This window comes from Hyperolius riggenbachi, chromosome 8 (genome assembly GCF_040937935.1).
Source record: "Hyperolius riggenbachi isolate aHypRig1 chromosome 8, aHypRig1.pri, whole genome shotgun sequence".
Classification (NCBI taxonomy): Eukaryota; Metazoa; Chordata; class Amphibia; order Anura; family Hyperoliidae; genus Hyperolius; species Hyperolius riggenbachi.
This window is the reverse complement of record NC_090653.1, coordinates 152,825,646-152,851,660: the sequence shown is the minus strand read 5'-3', so window position 1 is coordinate 152,851,660 and position 26,015 is coordinate 152,825,646. Positions and strand designations below refer to the sequence as shown.

The 26,015-nt window shown below is 47.5% G+C and overlaps 1 protein-coding gene across 2 annotated transcripts in view; it reads right to left on the bottom strand.

Moving 5' to 3' along the window:
* Nucleotides 1-26,015, bottom strand: part of LOC137528352 (homeobox protein CDX-4-like) — a 61,685-nt gene that overhangs the window by 19,070 nt on the left and 16,600 nt on the right. For both annotated transcript variants that reach the window (XM_068249641.1, XM_068249642.1), the window contains exon 2: nucleotides 25,190-25,632. In XM_068249641.1, coding sequence (XP_068105742.1) covers nucleotides 25,190-25,613 — 424 coding nt within the window. In that variant the 5' untranslated portion in view covers nucleotides 25,614-25,632. The remainder of the gene's footprint in view (nucleotides 1-25,189; nucleotides 25,633-26,015) is intronic.

The window sequence follows — 26,015 nt, the reverse complement described above, 5'->3', positions numbered from 1 at the left end:
GAAGGTCTTCTGGCTGTAGGTGAGTAAATGGGTTTTTCTTTTCTTTTTCAGGTGATGCGGATTATGCATATTGGGGTCATATCTGCTACGGATTGTGCATATTGGGGTCATATCTGCTACGGATTGTGCATATTGGGGTCATATCTGCTACGGATTGTGCATATTGGGGTCATATCTGCTACGGATTGTGCATATTGGGGTCATATCTGCTACGGATTGTGCATATTGGGGTCATTTCTGCTACCGATTGTGCATATTGGGGTCATTTCTGCTACCGATTGTGCATATTGGGGTCATTTCTGCTACCGATTGTGCATATTGGGTAGAGTTGGGCCGAACCTCCGATTTTCGGTTCGCGAACCGGGTTCGCGAACTTTCGCGAAAGGTTCGGTTCGCGTTAAAGTTCGCGAACCGCAATAGACTTCAATGGGGATGCGAACTTTGAAAAAAAAAATTAATTATGCTGGCCACAAAAGTGATGGAAAAGATGTTTCAAGGGGTCTAACACCTGGAGGGGGGGATGGCGGAGTGGGATACATGCCAAAAGTCCCCGGGAAAAATCTGGATTTGACGCAAAGCAGCGTTTTAAGGGCAGAAATCACATTGAATGTTAAATGACAGGCCTAAAGTGCTTTCAAACATCTTGCATGTGTATACATCAATCAGGTAGTGTAATTAAGGTACTGCTTCACACTGACGCACCAAACTCATCGTGTAACGCACCGCAAACAGCTGTTTGTGTAGTGACGGCCGTGCTGGACTGGTGCGCACCATGGCGAGAGTGCAGGTTTTGGTGGCTTTACAGCCCATATGGTCAGTCACCTGGCTGATGTAGCTGAATGACAGAACAGTGACTGTCCAGCTGATCAAATTTGGTCTGACCACAATGAGGCAACGACCTTATTATCGTGGGTGTGCCCCCCGAGACACTCATCTAGGCGCCGGTCATTGCTCCATTGTGATACGCAAGCCCCTTCACCACGGCAAGGTAATGATCACGAAGGGGAATGGGCGCATGTTCATGCCTTTTTTTTTGTTGTTGCAGCTGCCCGCAGTGCAGCCAGAAAAATTAGGCAGTCATGTACACGCACCCGAAAAATTATTACAGCGGCCGCTGCTAGCAGCGGCCTAAAAAATTCAGCAATCCGCCTGGAGTCCCGGACCCTGTTGGTGGTGGCGGAGAAGGTAGTGAAGCGGCCTGCAGGCAGACATGCTGTGTGGAGGGACTGGGAGCGACTTAGTCTTCTTGGGGCAGGCCAGGCAGCCAGTCACACGGCGTGCAGGCAGAGATGCTGTATGTGCGGGGACTGACTTAGTCTTGGGGCGGGCAGCAGCCCTCCGGGATCCATGCCTCATTCATTTTTATAAAGGTGAGGTACTTAACACTTTTGTGACTTAGGCGACTTCTCTTCTCTGTGACAATGCCTCCAGCTGCGCTGAAGGTCCTTTCTGAGAGGACGCTTGCGGCAGGGCAGGAGAGAAGTTGGATGGCAAATTGGGACAGCTCTGGCCACAGGTCAAGCCTGCGCACCCAGTAGTTCAAGGGTTCCTCATCGCTGTTCACAGCAGTGTCTACATCCACACTTAAGGCCAGGTAGTCGGCTACCTGCCGTTCCAGGCGTTGGTGGAGGGTGGATCCGGAAGGGCTACGGCGAGGCGTTGGACTAAAGAACGTCCGCATGTCCGACATCACCATGAGATCGCTGGAGCGTCCTGTCTTTGACTGCGTGGACACGGGAGGAGGATTAGTGGCAGTGGTACCTTGCTGGCGTTGTGCCGTCACATCACCCTTAAAGGCATTGTAAAGCATAGTTGACAGCTGGTTCTGCATGTGCTGCATCCTTTCCACCTTCCGGTGAGTTGGTAACAGGTCCGCCACTTTGTGCCTGTACCGAGGGTCTAGTAGTGTGGCCACCCAGTACAGCTCATTCCCCTTGAGGTTTTTTATACGGGGGTCCCTCAACAGGCAGGACAGCATAAAAGACGACATCTGCACAAAGTCGGATCCAGTACCCTCCATCTCCTCTTGCTCTTCCTCAGTGACGTCAGGTAAGTCAACCTCCTCCCCCCAGCCGCGAACAATACCACGGGAAGGTTGCGCAGCACAAGCCCCCTGCGACGCCTGCTGCGGTTGTTCTCCTGCCGCTGTCCCCTCCTCCTCCTCCTCCTCCCCCAAAGAAACACCTTGCTCATCATCCTCTGAGTCTGACTCATCTTCTGCACATGACCTCTCTTCTTCCTCCTCCTCCCCCCTCTGTGCTGCCGCAGGTGTTGAGGAAACAGCTGGGTCTGATGAAAATTGGTCCCATGCCTGTTCCTGCCGTAACGGTTCCTGGTCACGCTCATTCGCAGCTTCATCCGCCACTCTACGCACAGCACGCTCCAAGAAGTACGCGTAGGGAATTAAGTCGCTGATGGTGCCCTCACTGCGGCTCACCAGGTTGGTCACCTCCTCAAACGGCCGCATGAGCCTGCATGCATTTTTCATCATTGTCCAGTTGTCGGGCCAGAACATCCCCATCTTCCCAGACTGTTTCGTTCTACTCCAGTTGTAGAGGTACTGGGTGACGGCTTTCTTCTGTTCTAGCAGGCGGGAGAACATGAGGAGGGTCGAGTTCCAGCGAGTGGGGCTATCGCAAATGAGGCGTCTCACCGGCATGTTGTTTTTACGCTGAATTTCTGCAAATCGTGCCATGGCTGTGTAAGAGCGCCTCAAATGCCCACAGAACTTCCTGGCCTGCTTCAGGACATCCGCTAAGCCAGGGTACTTTGCCACAAATCTTTGAACCACCAGATTCATGACATGTGCCATGCAGGGTATGTGTGTCAGCTTCCCCATATGCAAAGCGGCAAGCAGATTGCTGCCGTTGTCGCACACCACGTTGCCTATCTCCAGGTGGTGCGGGGTCAGCCACTCATCCACCTGTTTCTTAAGAGCAGCCAGGAGAGCTGCTCCAGTGTGACTCTCCGCTTTGAGACAAGCCATGTCTAAGATGGCGTGACACCGTCGTACCTGGCATGCAGCATAGGCCCTGCGGAGCTGGGGCTGTGTAGCTGGAGAGGAGAACTGCCACTCAGCCAAGGAGGAGGAGGAGGACAGCGAAGAGCATGTAGCAGGAGGAGAGGAGGTGGCAGGAGGCCTGCCTGCAAGCCGTGGAGGTGTCACAATTTGGTCCGCCGCTTTCTGCTTGCCATCGTTCACCACCAGGTTCACCCAATGGGCTGTGTAGGTAATGTAGCGGCCCTGCCCGTGCTTGGCAGACCAGGCATCCGTGGTCAGGTGTACCCTTGACCCAACGCTCTTCGCAAGAGATGACACCACTTGCCTCTCAACTTCACGGTGCAGTTGGGGTATGGCCTTTCTGGAAAAATAAGTGCGGCCTGGCATCTTCCACTGCGGTGTTCCGATGGCCACAAATTTACGGAAGGCCTCAGAGTCCACCAGCCGGTATGGTAACAGCTGGCGAGCTAACAGTTCCGCCACGCCAGCTGTCAGACGCCGGGCAAGGGGGTGACTGGCCAAAAGTGGCTTCTTCCGCTCAAACATTTCCTTCACGGACACCTGACTGCTGCTGTGGGCAGAGGAGCAGGAACCGCTCAAGGGCAGAGGCGGAGTGGAGGAGGGTGCCTGTGAAGGTGCAAGGGAGAGAGCGGCATAAGCAGATGATGCACCTGAAGGAGGAAGAGGAGAAGGAGGGTGACTTTGCTTTTGTGTGCTGCTGCTGCTTTTGCTCAGGTGGCCATCCCATTGCTGTTTGTGCCTTTTCTGCAGGTGCCTTCGTAAGGCACTTGTCCCTACGTGAGTGTTGGCCTTTCCACGGCTCAATTTTTGTTGGCAGAGCGAACAGATGGCTTTGGTCCGATCTGAGGCACACACATTAAAAAATTTCCACACCGCTGAGCCACCCTGGGATGTGGGCACCTCAGCAGCTGATGCTGAAGGGCAAGTTGGCTGGCTGTACATAGGTGGCGAATCTGGCGATACATGGTGCCGGACTCTGCCACCAGCTGTTTCTGACGAAGAGCTGCCCCAGCTTCTTTCAGCAACTTCTATCCTCCTACTACTCTCTGACTCCCCCTCTGAACTGTCCCCCTCTTCATCTCCTCTATTGGGAACATACAGAGGATCCCTATCATCGTCATCATCGTAATCATCCTGCCCAGCTTCGCTTGCCTCAGAAAAATCCAAATGTGTAGGTCCTTCATCCTCCTTACACGTTACATCCATAGTGTTGTCGCGTAACGCAGACATATGAGCTGGTGAAAATTCATCTGGCTGTAACAATGGCTGTGCATCAGTGATTTCACCACCACTAAATAATTCTTGCGAAGTGTCAAATGCAGCGGAAGTGGTGCTAGTAGTAGCGCTGGTGGCTGAGCAAGATGAGGTGTTCTGTGTCGCTAAATACTCAACCACGTCCTGACAATCTTGGGAGGTGATGGGACGTGCCTTCTTCCGAGCACTGTACTGTGGGCCAGGTCCACACGAAATTACATTTACACGACCTCGCGCAGACCTGCCGGGTGGCCTTCCTCTGCCTCTGCCACTACCTCTTCCTCTACCTGTTTTGTCCATATCGGGTATGCACGGAGTGGTATATCACACTGCGTGCACTCACGTAGGTAGGTGGGTTCACTTAACTGCACAGGTATGCGCACTGATGCGGTGGGTTCACTGAACAGTACAGGTATACAGTGGCGGGTTCACTGAACACAACAGGTATGCAGTGGCGTGTTCACTAAACAGGTATACAGTGGCAGGTCCACTGAACAGAACAGGTATACAGTGGCAGGTCCACTGAACAGAACAGGTATACAGTGGCGGGTCCACTGAACAGAACAGGTATACAGTGGCGGGTTCACAGAACAGGTATGCAGTGGCAGGTTCACTGAACACAACAGGTATGCAGTGGCGTGTTCACTAAACAGGTATACAGTGGCAGGTCCACTGAACAGAACAGGTATACAGTGGCGGGTTCACAGAACAGGTATACAGTGGCGGGTCCACTGAACAGAACAGGTATACAGTGGCGGGTTCACAGAACAGGTATACAGTGGCGGGTCCACTGAACAGAACAGGTATACAGTGGCGGGTTCACAGAACAGGTATACAGTGGCGGGTCCACTGAACAGAACAGGTATACAGTGGCGGGTTCACAGAACAGGTATACAGTGGCAGGATCACTGAACAGGTATGCAGTGGCAGGATCACAGTACAGGTATGCAGTGGGCTGAGGGCTCACTGAACAGAACAGGTATGCTGTGGCAGGATCACTGAACAGCTATGCAGTGGCAGGATCACAGTACAGGTATGCAGTGGGCTGAGGGCTCACTGAACAGAACAGGTATGCTGTGGCAGGATCACTGAACAGGTATGCAGTGGCAGGATCACAGTACAGGTATGCAGTGGGCTGAGGGCTCACTGAACAGAACAGGTATGCTGTGGCAGGATCACTAAACAGCTATGCAGTGGCAGGATCACAGTACAGGTATGCAGTGGGCTGAGGGCTCACTGAACAGAACAGGTTTGCTGTGGCAGGATCACTGAACAGGTATGCAGTGGCAGGATCACAGTACAGGTATGCAGTGGGCTGAGGGCTCACTGAACAGAACAGGTATGCTGTGGCAGGATCACTGAACAGGTATGCAGTGGCAGGATCACAGTACAGGTATGCAGTGGGCTGGGGGCTCACTGAACAGAACAGGTATGCTGTGGCAGGATCACTGAACAGCTATGCAGTGGCAGGATCACAGTACAGGTATGCAGTGGGCTGAGGGCTCACTGAACAGAACAGGTATGCTGTGGCAGGATCACTGAACAGGTATGCAGTGGCAGGATCACAGTACAGGTATGCAGTGGGCTGAGGGCTCACTGAACAGAACAGGTATGCTGTGGCAGGATCACTGAACAGCTATGCAGTGGCAGGATCACAGTACAGGTATGCAGTGGGCTGAGGGCTCACTGAACAGAACAGGTATGCTGTGGCAGGATCACTGAACAGGTATGCAGTGGCAGTATCACAGTACAGGTATGCAGTGGGCTGAGGGCTCACTGAACAGAACAGGTATGCTGTGGCAGGATCACTGAACAGGTATGCAGTGGCAGGATCACAGTACAGGTATGCAGTGGGCTGAGGGCTCACTGAACAGAACAGGTATGCTGTGGCAGGATCACTGAACAGCTATGCAGTGGCAGGATCACAGTACAGGTATGCAGTGGGCTGAGGGCTCACTGAACAGAACAGGTATGCTGTGGCAGGATCACTGAACAGGTATGCAGTGGCAGGATCACAGTACAGGTATGCAGTGGGCTGAGGGCTCACTGAACAGAACAGGTATGCTGTGGCAGGATCACTGAACAGGTATGCAGTGGCAGGATCACAGTACAGGTATGCAGTGGGCTGGGGGCTCACTGAACAGAACAGGTATGCTGTGGCAGGATCACTGAACAGCTATGCAGTGGCAGGATCACAGTACAGGTATGCAGTGGGCTGAGGGCTCACTGAACAGAACAGGTATGCTGTGGCAGGATCACTGAACAGCTATGCAGTGGCAGGATCACAGTACAGGTATGCAGTGGGCTGAGGGCTCACTGAACAGAACAGGTATGCTGTGGCAGGATCACTGAACAGCTATGCAGTGGTAGGATCACAGTACAGGTATGCAGTGGGCTGAGGGCTCACTGAACAGAACAGGTATGCAGCCAGGAAGAAGTTAAGCCTAACTAATCTTTCCCTGAGAGACAGTCTGCAGCAGCTCGCCCTACTCTGACTAATGCAGGCACACGAGTGGCCGTAATGGCCGCCGCTGCCTGCCTTATATAAGGGGGGGTGGGGCTCCAGGGGCTAGTGTAGCCTAATTGGCTACACTGGGCCTGCTGACTGTGATGTAGAGGGTCAAAGTTGACCCTCAGGTGCATTATGGGGCGAACCGAACTTCTTCCGCAAAAGGTTCGCGTGCGGTACCCGCACGCGAACCACCTAAGTTCGCGCGAACCCCGTTCGCCGGCGAACCGTTCGGCCCAACTCTAATATTGGGGTCATTTCTGCTACCGATTGTGCATATTGGGGTCATATCTGCTACGGATTGTGCATATTGGGGTCATTTCTGCTACGGATTGTGCATATTGGGGTCATATCTGCTACGGATTGTGCATATTGGGGTCATTTCTGCTACCGATTGTGCATATTGGGGTCATTTCTGCTACCGATTGTGCATATTGGGGTCATTTCTGCTACCGATTGTGCATATTGGGGTCATATCTGCTACGGATTGTGCATATTGGAGTCATATCTGCTACCGATTGTGCATATTGGGGTCATATCTGCTACCGATTGTGCATATTGGAGTCATATCTGCTACCGATTGTGCATATTGGGGTCATTTCTGCTACCGATTGTGCATATTGGGGTCATATCTGCTACCGATTGTGCATATTGGAGTCATATCTGCTACCGATTGTGCATATTGGGGTCATTTCTGCTACCGATTGTGCATATTGGGGTCATATCTGCTACCGATTGTGCATATTGGGGTCATATCTGCCACCGATTGTGCATATTGGGGTCATATCTGCCACCGATTGTGCATATTGGGGTCATATCTGCTACCGATTGTGCATATTGGGGTCATATCTGCTACCGATTGTGCATATTGGGGTCATATCTGCTACCGATTGTGCATATTGGGGTCATATCTGCTACCGATTGTGCATATTGGGGTCATATCTGCCACCGATTGTGCATATTGGGACCATATCTGCCACCGATTGTGCATATTGGGACCATATCTGCCACCGATTGTGCATATTGGGACCATATCTGCCACCGATTGTGCATATTGGGACCATATCTGCCACCGATTGTGCATATTGGGACCATATCTGCCACCGATTGTGCATATTGGGACCATATCTGCCACCGATTGTGCATATTGGGACCATATCTGCCACCGATTGTGCATATTGGGACCATATCTGCCACGATTGTGCATATTGGGACCATATCTGCCACCGATTGTGCATATTGGGACCATATCTGCCACCGATTGTGCATATTGGGGTCATTGGACGTGTTTTTTGTTAAAATCTGCTCACATTACGTGTATTTTCTTGAGAAAACCTGCACAATTATGTGAATTTTCTGGGAAAAGGGTCACCAAAACTTGGGCCCTCTGTCTTTGCGTTGCACTTTTAAAGGGAACCCGAGGTGAGAATAATATTGAGGCTGCCATATTTATCTCCCTTTAAGCAATACCAGTTGCCTGGCTGCCGTGCTGGTCCTCTGCCTCTTATTCTTTCAACCATAGACCCTGAACAAGCATGCAGCAGGTCAGGGGTTTCTGACAATATTGTCAGAACTGACAAGATTAGCTGCATGGCTTGTTTCTGGTGTAATTCAGTTCACCACTACAGCCAAATAGATCAGCAGGGCTGCCAGGCAACTAGTATTGTTTAAAAGGAAATAAATATGGCAGCCACCATATCACTCTCACCCTGGGTTCACTTTAAATTACAGTTAGCCCCGCCCTCATCCGGTCATGACCACGCCCATTTTTTCGCCGCGGCGCGCTTTGCGCGCCGCAGGTTGTAGCCACACCCATTTTTTGCCGCGGCGTACAGCATCTGTGTGTGCAGCATCTTGCAAAGATTTTTTTCTGATAGGGAGTTCAGCTCCATAGAATAGACTGTGTAGGTATGGCTCTCATACTACATGAAGGGTGGTAAGATTGGTCTGTGATCTTTCATTTTCCAAAGACTATAGTCTGATGTGTGTATGAGCCTTTAGTCTGCTGTCACTTGCTGATTTGATAATATCCACTTCTTCACTTTTCTGCTGACTATTTAGCCTATCACGCTCCATTGGTGTTTCCCTCTCTTCTTTCAGGTATGCAGTCATGAACATTAACCCTCCTGGCGGTATAAAAAAATCCGCCAGGAGGGAGCGCAGCAGTTTTTTTTTTAAAAAATTTTTTCTATATCATGTAGCGAGCCCAGGGCTCGCTACATGATAGCCGCTGCTCAGCGGCATCCCTCCGCCCTCTTCGATCGCCTTCGGCGATCTCCGATCAGGAAATCCCGTTCAAAGAACGGGATTTCCTGGAGGGCTTCCCCCGTCGCCATGGCGACGGGCGGGATGACGTCACTGACGTCGGGACGTCATTGGGAGTCCCGGGCCACCCCTCGGCGCTGCCTGGCACTGATTGGCCAGGCAGCGCACGGGGTCTGGGGGGGGGGGGGCCGCGCGCCGCACCGGATAGCGGCGATCGGGCGCGCGGCGGCGGCGATCGGGGTGCTGGCGCAGCTAGCAAAGTGCTAGCTGCGTCCAGCAAAAAAAAAATTAAACAAATCGGCCCAGCAGGGCCTGAGCGGCACCCTCCGGCGGCTTACCCCGAACTACGTTCGGGGTTACCGCCAAGGAGGTTAAGGTGCGTACACACATGAGACTATAGTCGTTTGTAACGATCGTTCCCCGATCTTTACCAACGACGATCGTTACAAAAAACGAACCACCGACTATTAAGGCAAACGACGAACGAGCCAAATCGCTACAAAAGAAAGTTCTGTCTCGGCGGATTTTAACCAACGACGATCGTTTGCAAAAGTAGTACATCTTTGGAAACGGTCGTTCGTACTAGGCTTGACATGCGCATTTCACTATTTCTCTGTGAAACTTCTCATTTTTATGCGCAGGCGCAATAGTTGCTTTACGTGATGTAACGTTCGTTCTAACGATCAGATCGTTACACACCTTTTAAAACTATCTTTACATAGGTCGTTCTTTCATCAATTAAAAGTTCGTTCGTCGTTCTCAACGAACGATCGTTGTCACATGTGTGTACGTAGCATTATTCTCTTGACTTATCTATACTGTATGTTCCATTTCTCTACTCCCTTAAAGAGACACTGAAGTGAAAAAAAATTATGATATAATGAATTGGTTGTGTAGTACAGCTAAGAAATAAAGCATTATGAACAAAAACATAAGTCTAATATTTGTTTTCAGTACAGGAAGAGTTAAACTCCAGTTGACATCTATGCAAAAAGCCATTGAGCTCTAGGACTTTGTGCAGAGAGCTCTGACTTCTGATTAGGTTATCTTAGGGCTGGTTCAGACGGACGCTTGCGGAGCGTTTACCGCAAGTGTTCGGAACGTCGCAGTAAACGCTCCCATTCAAGTGAATGGGAGCGTTTACACCGAGCTTTTGCGCGCTTTTACCTGAACGCGGCGTTCGGGTCCCGATTTTCGCGAGCGTTCGGGCTGCCCCTGGAAGCGACATGTTGCTTCCAGGGAGCGGCCAACCGCGACGGCTAATGTTCCCCTAGGGGAAGAAAAAAACGCGACCGCATCACGACGTGACCGAAGGCTACTGAAATCCTGACCGCGCAGCCGCCGCAACGCCCCCAGACGCGACGCTACGCAGACGTCCGTCTGAACCAGCCCTTAACTGTATTGTGTTTTTTTTTTTTTTGCAGAGAACAGTTCAGGACAGGTCAAAAGTTCACTGCCTGTTCTGTAAAAACATTTAGAATGCTGAGTAATGTTAAACTGCAAATATTAGAGAATGATGCAATGTTATAAAAAAAAAAAAAAGCTGTATAACTGAAAATAAAAATATGAGAATATTTTTTTTGCTACCAATGTTCTAGTAATTACCCCTACTACACAACCAATTCCATGATATCATATTTTTTTTTTCGCTTCAGTGTCTCTTTAAGCTAGGTACCCATGTCAAGACTAAAGAAGATGGCATGGGGAACTTCTGGCGACCCGCAATCTGACGAACGCTTGTTCCCTGATTCATCTTCTGCAGTGGGTACAAACAATGGCACAAGACAGGTGCGATGTGCAGAAGTCTATGATGATCAGAACGATCGTTAGCAATCAGATCTGTTACGATGGTCGTTTAAAAATGAGTGATCGCTGCGGGTGGCTTCATCATGCAATGTTGTTTAACACAGCTTTGTTAAACAATGTTGTAAAAAAAAATTGCCGTAAAAGTTGCTTTGTAGGTATGGGCCTTAACACTTTAACATAACTAGACCATCCTGTATACAACAAACTCATTTTCCTCACTTCTAATTTAGTCCTTGATCCTGTTCAGGACTAGGCAGAATCGCATATGCATTTTTCACTATGTGCTATGGAGAACGCATATGTGATTCTGCCTAGTGCGTTTCTACCCTGAGGGATTTTTTGAGCGATTCAAAATGCTAGCGATTTCCCTAAACGCTCAGCTAATGTTAATGAATGGGCCAAATTCCACTGGAGCGATTGTGATTACCAAAATCGCAAACGCAGGACATGCAGCATTTTTGAGTGTTAGCGTTTTGCATTATCGTTAGCATTTCTGCAAAGTATATAAATGCTGGCATAATCACTCATGAATCGCTATGCAGAGCGATTTGCTAGCGTTTTTAAATTACTGCACACTGTAAAAAAAATTGAAAGGAACAATCAGAATTAAAAATGCTAAATCGCTACACAATCGCTGGCAAAACACTTACACTTTTTAAAATCGCTACCAAAAATCACCAGAACACACTCATGAAATCTCTTAGGGCTCGTTTCCACTATCGCGAATCCGCATGCGTCCAACGCATGTGGATTCGCACATGGTATGCAAGTGGATGGGTCTGTTTCCACTGTTGCGTTGGTGATGTGCGTTTTTCTTCAGCGGTGAAAAAACGCACAAAAGAGCCAACGATTTCGCCTGAGAGTGGAATGCATGCAAATCGCATGCAATGTTTTTAATAGGGAAATCGCATGCGTTTTCCCCATGCGTTTTTTGCCGCGAATTCGCATGCGAATTCGCATAGGTACGATGTAAATTCACACAGGCAGTGACATGGTTAAAATCGCATATACCCTCACCTATGCGAATTCGCATGCGAATTCGTGGCAAAAAACGCATGGGGAATCGCATCCGCATGCTATTTTATCAGCGGTGGAATCCAGGAGATTCCGCACCGCAACAGTGGAAACGAGCCCTTACAAAACGCCCATTAAAAACGATAGCGATTGAGATAGTGATTTGCGATTTGTAGTGGGTTCAAGGTTTTAGGGCTCATTTCCACTATAGCGAATTCGCATGCGGTTTTCGCATGAAAATTCGCATAGCAATACAAGTGAATGGGACTGTTTCCACTTGTCAGGATTCCTTTGTGTTTTTCTGTGCAGAAAAAATTCGCATGGCAGAGCCATCAGAATTCGCATACCGCTATGCAAATCGCATACAATGTATTTAATAGGAAATTCGCATGAGGTTTGGGCATGCGAATTTGCATAGAAACAATGGAAAAGCACACCAGCACTGTCATGGTTAAATTCGCATACATCGTCATCCATGCGAATTCGCATGAAAATTCGTATAGACCCGCGTGCGAAATTCGTATCCGCATGCGAATTTTTACCGCGGCGATTCGCACCGCACAAGTGGAAATGCAGCCTCAGTCTGGTTTCTGTGCCCTCAGTTCAAAGTTTTCTTACTATGGCCATTGAACTTATCCCCCTCCAGTCAATTCACTAGGTGGCTTTTCTCTCCTTTTCCTCTGTTTCTCTGTACCTTCTGTTATGCTAGGGATACATGGTGCATTTTTGTTTATCAATCGAGTCTGCAGTGCATGGCTTCGGGCGGCCATTTTCCCGTAGCCCTGCTCTCTGCATGCAGGCAGGAAGTCTCGTCGTGACGTCGGGAAGGAAGAGGATCGTGGGCGCGCGGGCGCTGCGCGCCACAATGAGGTCGGGACTCGGGACAGGAGGTCGGGAAAGAAGGTCTTCTGGCTGTAGGTGAGTAAATGGGTTTTTCTTTTCTTTTTCAGGTGATGCTGATTATGCATATTGGGGTCATATCTGCTACGGATTGTGCATATTGGGGTCATATCTGCTACGGATTGTGCATATTGGGGTCATATCTGCTACGGATTGTGCATATTGGGGTCATATCTGCTACGGATTGTGCATATTGGGGTCATATCTGCTACGGATTGTGCATATTGGGGTCATATCTGCTACGGATTGTGCATATTGGGGTCATATCTGCTACGGATTGTGCATATTGGGGTCATTTCTGCTACCGATTGTGCATATTGGGGTCATTTCTGCTACCGATTGTGCATATTGGGGTCATTTCTGCTACCGATTGTGCATATTGGGGTCATTTCTGCTACCGATTGTGCATATTGGGGTCATATCTGCTACGGATTGTGCATATTGGGGTCATTTCTGCTACGGATTGTGCATATTGGGGTCATATCTGCTACGGATTGTGCATATTGGGGTCATTTCTGCTACCGATTGTGCATATTGGGGTCATTTCTGCTACCGATTGTGCATATTGGGGTCATTTCTGCTACCGATTGTGCATATTGGGGTCATATCTGCTACGGATTGTGCATATTGGAGTCATATCTGCTACCGATTGTGCATATTGGGGTCATATCTGCTACCGATTGTGCATATTGGAGTCATATCTGCTACCGATTGTGCATATTGGGGTCATTTCTGCTACCGATTGTGCATATTGGGGTCATATCTGCTACCGATTGTGCATATTGGGGTCATATCTGCCACCGATTGTGCATATTGGGACCATATCTGCCACCGATTGTGCATATTGGGACCATATCTGCCACCGATTGTGCATATTGGGACCATATCTGCCACCGATTGTGCATATTGGGACCATATCTGCCACCGATTGTGCATATTGGGACCATATCTGCCACCGATTGTGCATATTGGAGTCATATCTGCCACCGATTGTGCATATTGGGGTCATATCTGCTACCGATTGTGCATATTGGGGTCATATCTGCTACCGATTGTGCATATTGGGGTCATATCTGCTACCGATTGTGCATATTGGGGTCATATCTGCCACCGATTGTGCATATTGGGACCATATCTGCCACCGATTGTGCATATTGGGACCATATCTGCCACCGATTGTGCATATTGGGACCATATCTGCCACCGATTGTGCATATTGGGACCATATCTGCCACCGATTGTGCATATTGGGACCATATCTGCCACCGATTGTGCATATTGGGGTCATTGGACGTGTTTTTTGTTAAAATCTGCTCACATTACGTGTATTTTCTTGAGAAAACCTGCACAATTATGTGAATTTTCTGGGAAAAGGGTCACCAAAACTTGGGCCCTCTGTCTTTGCGTTGCACTTTTAAAGGGAACCCGAGGTGAGAATAATATTGAGGCTGCCATATTTATCTCCCTTTAAGCAATACCAGTTGCCTGGCTGCCGTGCTGGTCCTCTGCCTCTTATTCTTTCAACCATAGACCCTGAACAAGCATGCAGCAGGTCAGGGGTTTCTGACAATATTGTCAGAACTGACAAGATTAGCTGCATGGCTTGTTTCTGGTGTAATTCAGTTCACCACTACAGCCAAATAGATCAGCAGGGCTGCCAGGCAACTAGTATTGTTTAAAAGGAAATAAATATGGCAGCCACCATATCACTCTCACCCTGGGTTCACTTTAAATTACAGTTAGCCCCGCCCTCATCCGGTCATGACCACGTCCATTTTTTCGCCGCGGCGCGCTTTGCGCGCCGCAGGTTGTAGCCACACCCATTTTTTGCCGCGGCGTACAGCATCTGTGTGTGCAGCATCTTGCAAAGATTTTTTTCTGATAGGGAGTTCAGCTCCATAGAATAGACTGTGTAGGTATGGCTCTCATACTACATGAAGGGTGGTAAGATTGGTCTGTGATCTTTCATTTTCCAAAGACTATAGTCTGATGTGTGTATGAGCCTTTAGTCTGCTGTCACTTGCTGATTTGATAATATCCACTCCTTCACTTTTCTGCTGACTATTTAGCCTATCACGCTCCATTGGTGTTTCCCTCTCTTCTTTCAGGTATGCAGTCATGAACATTAACCCTCCTGGCGGTATAAAAAAATCCGCCAGGAGGGAGCGCAGCAGTTTTTTTAAAAAAAATTTTTTTCTATATCATGTAGCGAGCCCAGGGCTCGCTACATGATAGCCGCTGCTCAGCGGCATCCCCCCGCCCTCTTCGATCGCCTTCGGCGATCTCCGATCAGGAAATCCCGTTCAAAGAACGGGATTTCCTGGAGGGCTTCCCCCGTCGCCATGGCGACGGGCGGGATGACGTCACTGACGTCGGGACGTCATTGGGAGTCCCGGGCCACCCCTCGGCGCTGCCTGGCACTGATTGGCCAGGCAGCGCACGGGGTCTGGGGGGGGGGGGGGCCGCGCGCCGCACCGGACAGCGGCGATCGGGCGCGCGGCGGCGGCGATCGGGGTGCTGGCGCAGCTAGCAAAGTGCTAGCTGCGTCCAGCTAAAAAAAAATTAAACAAATCGGCCCAGCAGGGCCTGAGCGGCACCCTCCGGCGGCTTACCCCGAACTACGTTCGGGGTTACCGCCAAGGAGGTTAAGGTGCGTACACACATGAGACTATAGTCGTTTGTAACGATCGTTCCCCGATCTTTACCAACGACGATCGTTACAAAAAACGAACCACCGACTATTAAGGCAAACGACGAACGAGCCAAATCGCTACAAAAGAAAGTTCTGTCTCGGCGGATTTTAACCAACGACGATCGTTTGCAAAAGTAGTACATCTTTGGAAACGGTCGTTCGTACTAGGCTTGACATGCGCATTTCACTATTTCTCTGTGAAACTTCTCATTTTTATGCGCAGGCGCAATAGTTGCTTTACGTGATGTAACGTTCGTTCTAACGATCAGATCGTTACACACCTTTTAAAACTATCTTTACATAGGTCGTTCTTTCATCAATTAAAAGTTCGTTCGTCGTTCTCAACGAACGATCGTTGTCGCATGTGTGTACGTAGCATTATTCTCTTGACTTATCTATACTGTATGTTCCATTTCTCTACTCCCTTAACCTCCCTGGCGGTAAGCCCGAGCTGAGCTCGGGCTATGCCGCGCAGGGGGAGATCTCAGCCCCTGGTGGGGCGATTTTTAATCTGTAAATTGCTGTGCGCGCAGCCAGCACTTTGCTAGCCGCGCGCACAGCTTGATCGCCGCCGCTCTGCGGCGATCGGCCGCACGCAGCGGCGAAAGAGGGCCCCCCCCCCGCCAGAGCCCTGCGCTGCCCGGACCAATGAGTTCCGGGCAGCGCTATGGGCTGGATCGGAGGTGTCTGACGTCAGGACGTCGGCTGACGTCCATGACGTCATCCCGATCGTCGCCATGGCGACAGGAGAAGCCAAACAGGGGAACGCGTTGTATACGCGTTCCCCTGTTTGCTATAGATGCCGGCGACGATCGCACTAGAGGGACACATGCGCCCTCTAGTGGTGTTTCATGTAGCTACCACTCTGGTAGCTTTACATGAAACAAAAAAAAAAAAATTTAAAAAAAAGTTTTTTTTGCCAATTTGGCAAAAAAAATTAACCGCCAGGGAGGTTAAAGAGACACTGAAGTGAAAAAAATTATGATATAATGAATTGGTTGTGTAGTACAGCTAAGAAATAAAGCATTATGAACAAAAACATAAGTCTAATATTTGTTTTCAGTACAGGAAGAGTTAAACTCCAGTTGTCATCTATGCAAAAAGCCATTGAGCTCTAGGACTTTGAAAGTGCAGAGAGCTCTGACTTCTGATTAGGTTATCTTAGGGCTGGTTCAGACGGACGCTTGCGGAGCGTTTACCGCAAGTGTTCGGAACGTCGCAGTAAACGCTCCCATTCAAGTGAATGGGAGCGTTTACACCGAGCTTTTGCGCGCTTTTACCTGAACGCGGCGTTCGGGTCCCGATTTTCGCGAGCGTTCGGGCTGCCCCTGGAAGCGACATGTTGCTTCCAGGGAGCGGCCAACCGCGACGGCTAATGTTCCCCTAGGGGAAGAAAAAAACGCGACCGCATCACGACGTGACCGAAGGCTACTGAAATCCTGACCGCGCAGCCGCCGCAACGCCCCCAGACGCGACGCTACGCAGACGTCCGTCTGAACCAGCCCTTAACTGTATTGTGTTTTTTTTTTTTTTGCAGAGAACAGTTCAGGACAGGTCAAAAGTTCACTGCCTGTTCTGTAAAAACATTTAGAATGCTGAGTAATGTTAAACTGCAAATATTAGAGAATGATGCAATGTTATAAAAAAAAAAAAAAAAGCTGTATAACTGAAAATAAAAATATGAGAATATTTTTTTTGCTACCAATGTTCTAGTAATTACCCCTACTACACAACCAATTCCATGATATCATATTTTTTTTTTCGCTTCAGTGTCTCTTTAAGCTAGGTACCCATGTCAAGACTAAAGAAGATGGCATGGGGAACTTCTGGCGACCCGCAATCTGACGAACGCTTGTTCCCTGATTCATCTTCTGCAGTGGGTACAAACAATGGCACAAGACAGGTGCGATGTGCAGAAGTCTATGATGATCAGAACGATCGTTAGCAATCAGATCTGTTACGATGGTCGTTTAAAAATGAGTGATCGCTGCGGGTGGCTTCATCATGCAATGTTGTTTAACACAGCTTTGTTAAACAATGTTGTAAAAAAAAATTGCCGTAAAAGTTGCTTTGTAGGTATGGGCCTTAACACTTTAACATAACTAGACCATCCTGTATACAACAAACTCATTTTCCTCACTTCTAATTTAGTCCTTGATCCTGTTCAGGACTAGGCAGAATCGCATATGCATTTTTCACTATGTGCTATGGAGAACGCATATGTGATTCTGCCTAGTGCGTTTCTACCCTGAGGGATTTTTTGAGCGATTCAAAATGCTAGCGATTTCCCTAAACGCTCAGCTAATGTTAATGAATGGGCCAAATTCCACTGGAGCGATTGTGATTACCAAAATCGCAAACGCAGGACATGCAGCATTTTTGAGTGTTAGCGTTTTGCATTATCGTTAGCGTTTCTGCAAAGTATATAAAAGCTGGCATAATCACTCATGAATCGCTATGCAGAGCGATTTGCTAGCGTTTTTAAATTACTGCACACTGTAAAAAAAATTGAAAGGAACAATCAGAATTAAAAATGCTAAATCGCTACACAATCGCTGGCAAAACACTTACACTTTTTAAAATCGCTACCAAAAATCACCAGAACACACTCATGAAATCTCTTAGGGCTCGTTTCCACTATCGCGAATCCGCATGCGTCCAACGCATGTGGATTCGCACATGGTATGCAAGTGGATGGGCCTGTTTCCACTGTTGCGTTGGTGATGTGCGTTTTTCTTCAGCGGTGAAAAAACGCACAAAAGAGCCAACGATTTCGCCTGAGAGTGGAATGCATGCAAATCGCATGCAATGTTTTTAATAGGGAAATCGCATGCGTTTTCCCCATGCGTTTTTTGCCGCGAATTCGCATGGGTACGATGTAAATTCACACAGGCAGTGACATGGTTAAAATCGCATATACCCTCACCTATGCGAATTCGCATGCGAATTCGTGGCAAAAAACGCATGGGGAATCGCATCCGCATGCTATTTTATCAGCGGTGGAATCCAGGCGATTCCGCACCGCAACAGTGGAAACGAGCCCTTACAAAACGCCCATTAAAAACGATAGCGATTGAGATAGTGATTTGCGATTTGTAGTGGGTTCAAGGTTTTAGGGCTCATTTCCACTATAGCGAATTCGCATGCGGTTTTCGCATGAAAATTCGCATAGCAATACAAGTGAATGGGACTGTTTCCACTTGTCAGGATTCCTTTGTGTTTTTCTGTGCAGAAAAAATTCGCATGGCAGAGCCATCAGAATTCGCATACCGCTATGCAAATCGCATACAATGTATTTAATAGGAAATTCGCATGAGGTTTGGGCATGCGAATTTGCATAGAAACAATGGAAAAGCACACCAGCACTGTCATGGTTAAATTCGCATACATCGTCATCCATGCGAATTCGCATGAAAATTTGTATAGACCCGCGTGCGAAATTCGTATCCGCATGCGAATTTTTACCGCGGCGATTCGCACCGCACAAGTGGAAATGCAGCCTCAGTCTGGTTTCTGTGCCCTCAGTTCAAAGTTTTCTTACTATGGCCATTGAACTTATCCCCCTCCAGTCAATTCACTAGGTGGCTTTTCTCTCCTTTTCCTCTGTTTCTCTGTACCTTCTGTTATGCTAGGGATACATGGTGCATTTTTGTTTATCAATCGAGCCGCTGATGGCTCAATTGATAAAATCCGACGTGTCTGATCAGCACCTGGATCGATTCCACGCTCGATACTTGCGGGCAGAACAATGGGAGAAAACGAGTGGAAGATCAGAAGCACCCGCAGGGATGAGCGGGAATCGATGCAGGCGCCCGCAGGGACGAGCCGGTATCGAGCCAGCGGCTCGATTCCGGCGCATAAACGCACCGTGTATCCCTAGCATAAGGACAGTTTTCCACTAGCAGCGATCTAATTTCCCCAATTGTAATCCTATTTTCCCAAATCGTTTGTGCTGGTACTTTAAGCATCCAGTGAAACAAAAACAAAAACAAAACAAAAAATCACAAAACATAAATCATAGAAAATTCACATTGCTAAATTGCACTGTGTTTGCAATTATATTTGGGGTTACATTTTTTGCGTATCAATTGAAAAACAGCCCTTAAGCCTGGGACCCACTAGCAACTGCAAATCACAATCTAAGCATTTGCAGTTGCAATTTTTAAAACATTTTAAAAAGCTATTTGCGTTGCGATTTGAAGAAAGGCAATTTGCATTCCTTCAACCACGAGTGCTCTGAAAATGCTACAGGCAGTGTGTCTGCAATTTCTACAAAATTACAAGTTCTGTAAGAGCTCATTCACACTATGCGTGTTGTAGTGAGTTTTGACTCACTGCACATAGTGTCAATTTTACAAGGGAACATGAAAGTCCATAGACTTTCATTTTATCATTACACTACAACAGTGAGTTGCTGTGCAGTGCATTTCAACTCGTCGGGAGTTAAAACTCATAGAAATGTATGGAAATGCACAGCAACTCACAAACCCAATCACACATATTTTATTCATGCATTTCAACTCGCCGACTACTATGAATGAGCCCTCATAGAATCACCTGCATAAGGTTACACTGTCCTAGCGCTTTGCAAATCACCATCAATTGCGCTTCAAGTGGGTCCCGGTGTAGTGCCGAGTTGTCCTACTTTGTCGAAATGTACTACCTGGTCTAATCTGGTAGTGTCAATCGATTAGTCAAGGTGTCTAAATATGCAATTTTATCGAGATATGCTACTGGTCTGCCTAACTTACTCACCCTTCTCCACTCGTAACCCTAACTCTACCCCCTCTCCTATCCTAACACTAACCCTCCCATCTGTTCTCCTAACGCTAACCTCCCTTTTCTACTCCTAACACTAACCTACAACCTCTCCTAACCTGCTCCTATGGGATGCTTAGTAGTAGTTATTATCGACAAGCCGGCGGAAGGATATCAGGCAAACTGAGCTCAAATACTGGTGCACATGCCCAGATCGGATTTCAGCATGTCTCGATAGGAAGCATAAATCGGCATTACACCGGCCCTTGCTGCAAATCCTACATCCTGTTGGCATGTGGGACACTGCCCTCTTGTGGTTCCTTGAGATTTTGTTCAGAGGTGTCATCCTCCCCTTCACTTACGGTTCCCCAACAGACCCTTTTCTCTTTTCTTTATACAATATCCTTCTTAATAAACTTATCTCCGCCTCCAACACCCCCAGAACGCTGATGACACCCAGATCTGTATGGTTTCTCATGTGTACCAGAACTCATGGAGAAGCATGTAATCCATTTGAACACTGATGGATTTGAAAGGCTCAGATTTGCTGTGATTACTTCCTGATTCAGCGCATGATCAGGACCAGCAAATCGGAGCTTAAAAACAAAACAAAACAAAAAAAACAATCACATGCTTCCACACAAAAAAAACACACCATAGTGAAAAACTTTTGACATTCTTCTACCTCTTCAGTCACATAATGGTATCAAAATGAAATCTTCAAATTACTTTGTGTCAGAAAAGACATAGAAAGACTACTTTTCCGCACCGTAGCCCTGCATACCATCACCTGCACCTTCTTCACTTATTTTTTTTCTACCTGAGGAGACTTGTAGACCATTACATAGTTAAATATTACTGCAGGAATGGCTGTTAGAAACCTTTTAAAGAGGAACTACAGTTAAAAGGTTATAAAAAAAAAGTGCTTCGTTTTTACAATAATTATGTATAAATGATTTAGTCAGTGTTTGCACATTGTAAAATCTTTCCTCTCCCTGATTTACATTCTGACATTATTTACATTCTGACATTTTTCACATCAGAATCAGAATCAGAATCAGAATCAGACTTTATTTTCGCCAAGTACAACGGTGGATTGTACCCGGAATTGGTTTTGGCGCATACAGGGTCGTTGATGAAAACAAGAAAATAGCACGGTTAAGCATGGTACATACATAGACATGGGACAAGCATACATAGGACAACATAACAGCGTGTGCGTACAATTAAGCAGAGCGTCGTATACAGTTAAGCATGGTACATACGTACAACAATAAAAGCAAAAATAAAAAGCAAAAACAGAGAGCATTACAGCATAAACGTACAGTTAACGTAATACAAACAGAGCAAAACATACACTGATAGCAGGAACAGAAAGAGAGTGGGACTGGAGGAGCAGCCTGAGAGCTGATATGAGCGCTGCCATTTTCGGCACTGGACGCTACACAGCGACACGCTCCCAACAAGACAGGTGCTACCGATTGTCCACGAAAGTAGAGAGGAAACTGAGTAGGATCATGATAGAGCCGGACAGCAGAGATAAAGAGAGAAGGGATAGCTAAAGAGAGAATGAGGAAAGTAGAGAGAGAACCGAAGCGAGAGGAGAGAGGCAGGGAATTGTTGGATTGCAGATTTAACAGATTAACACACCCCTCCTGGTACAGTCCGATAATCAGTCATCCTGTGCTTGAGCCATGCTTAAGCAAAGCCCTGTCCGAGGTGGTCCAGAGTCCTTATGCTGGTGGTTGCAGGCAGAGGGGGCCCAGTGGTGATGGTTGCTCCACATGGATTGCGGCAGCTACTCAGTTGATCAGGCCGATCAGACCCAGGCTGATCAGGGCAGCAGCTATGTGCCCCCTGGATTGTTGTGGTCTCCCCTACGGCATCCTGAATGTGCCCGAGGTGGCTTTCAGGCAGCGGTGGTGCACGGCTCAGAGGCAGGCGAGCAGAGCAGTGCCTGGGCCCATGGTCGCTCCACGTGGGTGGCGGCCGCCTCCGACGATCAGCCCTGTGGTGACCTGGCCGTGCCCAGAGGGAGCAGCTCACCGACGGAGATGCAGCGCTGGTGAGCGGATGGTATGGCTGCGGGGCTGCAGCAGCAGATGGGCTCACAGTGAGAGCATGGGTCAATGGAGGGGGACGGCACCGACATCCGGCTGTCCTCGTGATCTCTGGTGCACCCCTCATGCGGCGTCCTGGTCTCCTGGCAACTAGCGCAGTGGCTGGCCTGACTCATCAGCCTGCCGGAATGCAGAAATCGGGCCGGTGGAGTCAAAGCGCGTCCTCCTCACTCCCAGGTCCCAGCGGACGGAGGAACAGGCCATGTGCCGGAGAGCATGCACTGGGGTCAGCTCCTCGGCGGCAGAGCAGCCAATGCCAGCCTTCGGTGCACGCCTGGAGCCTCTGCATCTCACCCCGGCGGACGGAGGATGTTAGTGAGAGCAGGTAGGAGAAATTAAAAGGAAGAAAAAGAAAAAAGACCGGAGCCCTGTGGCCGTGGCGACCGCACCCGGCGCCATCTTGGTGTGCTTTTGTCACATGGTGACATTTTTACTGCTGGCAGGTGATGTCAGTGGAAGGGGATGCTGCTAGCTTTTTTGCAGTTGGAATCAGCTGTTATTTCCCATAATGCAACAAGGTTCACAAACAGGAAACTGCCAGGACCATGGCCCTGACAGTTTCCTGTGAGAGGGGTTTTACCACAATTATCCATACGGAGCCCCCTGATGATCTGTTCGAGAAAAGGAATAGATCTCTCATGGAAAAGGGGGTATCGGCTACTGATTGGGATGAAGTTCAATTCTTGGTCACGGTTTCTCTTTAAGGAAGAAGAGAATGGAGAAGGAAAAAAAAAAAAAAAAAAAAGGAGACAGGGATCTCTATCCACATAGGCTATCATTCATAAAGCATTATCGCATGCAGTAATGCAGAAAACAGCTGACTTTACCGAGCACTTAGCAAAATGTCAAGCAGATTCAGGGCAAGCAGAGGCACTATAAACAAAAAAAGCACATCTAAAGGGAAGTTGGGGATGCCTCTTTTATTGTAATGCTGTCTCTCCACGGAGAACAGGAATGTAACAATGTTGTAACAGTGTTACCGACAGCTGGGCTTCGGGAAAACACCGCATTTCTATTGCAGCTGTGAAAATGTTTATGAATTAGCACACAGAAGTCTAAAATACCGAATGCAGTATTTTCGGGCCCAGATTTTTTTTACCGCACATAATTTTATGAATGATAGCCATAGGCACTATGGATAGTCAATTAGATGCAATTTGTTCAGAGTTGATGCAGGATTAGTCAAATATTGTATGCAAATATATGCAGCCTAAAAATGGACCAATCGAATGCTGCTGAGGTAGAATTTGACTTTAAAGTGAATGTTTACCGTTTAAAAAAAAAAAAAAAAAAAGTCAGATACTCACCTAAGGAGAGGGAAGGCTCGGTCCTAATGAGCCTTCCCTCTCCTCTCCCGGTCCCACGCAGGATCCCCCGTGGCAGTATTCGACCAGTTCGGTCAAATACTGCCACTTCCGCAGCCGAAGGGATGTTTCGGCAGCACTCGGGCTCCCGAGGACGGGGCCGCTCCATAGTACGCATGCTATGCTCCATAGCATGCGCGAGCGCCCTCTATGACGCACTCGCGCGTACGTAGTATGGAGCGGCCCCTCTTCGGAAGCCCGAGTGCTCCCGAAGACCTCCGAACTCCCTGCGGCGGTGGACGCGTACAGGGGAGCCAGCGCAGCACCGAGGGCACCGGGAGAGAAGAGGGAAGGCTCATTAGGACCGAGCCTTCCGTCTCCTTAGGTGAGTATCTGACTTTTTTATTTTTCTAGCGGTACCCATTGGCTTTAAGATGTGTGAATTTGCATACAGTTAAATAATCTTGTATCGAATAGGCAGTCCTGCTGACAAATGATGCTGACAAATGACAAGCTATCAGATGTACAATAGTTAATTTCATAACTTTGACAAAGTTTATGAGGAATATTATTTTGCTGTTCTGACATGAATTACCATAGAGGTAGCAGATGTCAAGATTTTCAGATTTTCTCAGATCCAATAACATGGGTAAAGTCACATCCCTCTCCCTCCATTACTCTTACTGTAAACTGTACCTTCTTCCTACGGACCACCTGAAAGATACTCTTGACCAAGAGCATGCTCTATCCTTCACAGCCAGCATATCTCCATGTCCTCAGATGTACTTACTTCTCACTAACTGCTATTACTTATCTGTTCAATTTTGTGTTGGACAAATTTCCTATATCTTTTGCTCAGTTGCTCCAATTTCAGTATACACCATCTGAAGAAGATTAAATATTGGTATCTTCACATAAATAAATAAAAAAAAAAAAAAAAAAAACTCCAAAAATGATGCAGTATATTTACTTGTTACATGACTGTATAAAAACGTAACCCTAAGAAAAAAATAAAATAAAAAATGAAGCTATCCGCCATAAATAAATGAAAAGCACGGTGTCGTAGTGAATAGGACTATCGCCTTGCAGCACACTAGGGTACCCAGTTCAAACTGGTATCTGGACACTATATGGAGTTTGTATGTTCTCCCTGTGATTAAATGAGTTTCTGCCAAGTACTCTAGATTCCTCCCACATCCCAATAACATTTATGTTAAATTAGTTCCCCCAAGAAATTGGCCTTAGACTACAATAGGCATGCAGGACAATAACTGACTATGGTATAGATTAGATTGTGAGCCCCTCTGAGGCACAGCTAGTGACAAAACTCTATACACCATGTCAAAAGCACTGTGAAAGCAGTCAGGGCTGTATAAATACACAATAATACTAGTACTAATACACTAGAATTAAAAAAAATTAAAACATTTTTTTTTTAATCTTCCACTATGGACCGTATTACATTTTAGCTAAATGCCACATTACATAACTTGCAGCTATTTTGTTTTCAGCCACAGTTTAAAGAATGATGTGTACAGAGCATACCTTTGTGAACCAAATGCCTGTTTTTCTGTTCCCATTCTTGTGACTGGCGCCTTTCTGTGGATTCTTGTAAAGCATTAATTGGAGTAAGAACCATCACTCTGTCTGCAGATTGTTGCATAGATCTGTAGTCATTAGATTCACACATTGGTCCTGAGGATTCACTGGATATTGTTGAAGAATTTGTTGTTATGTTTTCAGTGCCATAACAAGGATTTCTTTCCTCAGCTGCTCCAGAGTACAGTCCCCAGCTCCTAGTAGAATGGCCATGTCTCTGCATGTTGGATTCATTTTGGTACCCCATGTAATCTGTATAGAAACAAGCTGGTGAAATGTTCTGCTGTTGCGTTACGTCACCACCATTAGTATAGTCTCTGGGTGCAGGATAGATGCCTTCATTCCAATCTTCAAGGTGTCGTACATGCATTGTAGCCGATGTCCCCTAACTAGATTAAAAAGAAAAAAGAGAAACAGTGTTATGATTGATTTAAAAGTCATTAAATAAGTATCACAAAACTGTTGGTTTCCTCCTTAAAAGTAATAATCAAAAGTTGTCTTATAGCTTAACCTGAACTACTTTACAGAATGACAAATGTTGCTGTCTCCTTAAACTGCATTAGAATTGCAGAGACAAAGTGGCTTCCAGATGACTCCACCTCATTGTAAGTTATATTGCTTCCTCTCCAGAGTGTCCCATTCTCAAGTCTCCTCCCTAAAAGCAATTCTCTTTATGGCAGGGTAATGCCTAGCACAAGGTAAGGCATTAATCTTTAGCCTGCTTAGCTACAAGTCTGTACCGTAAAAATAATTAAGTGGCATATAAAGTTTG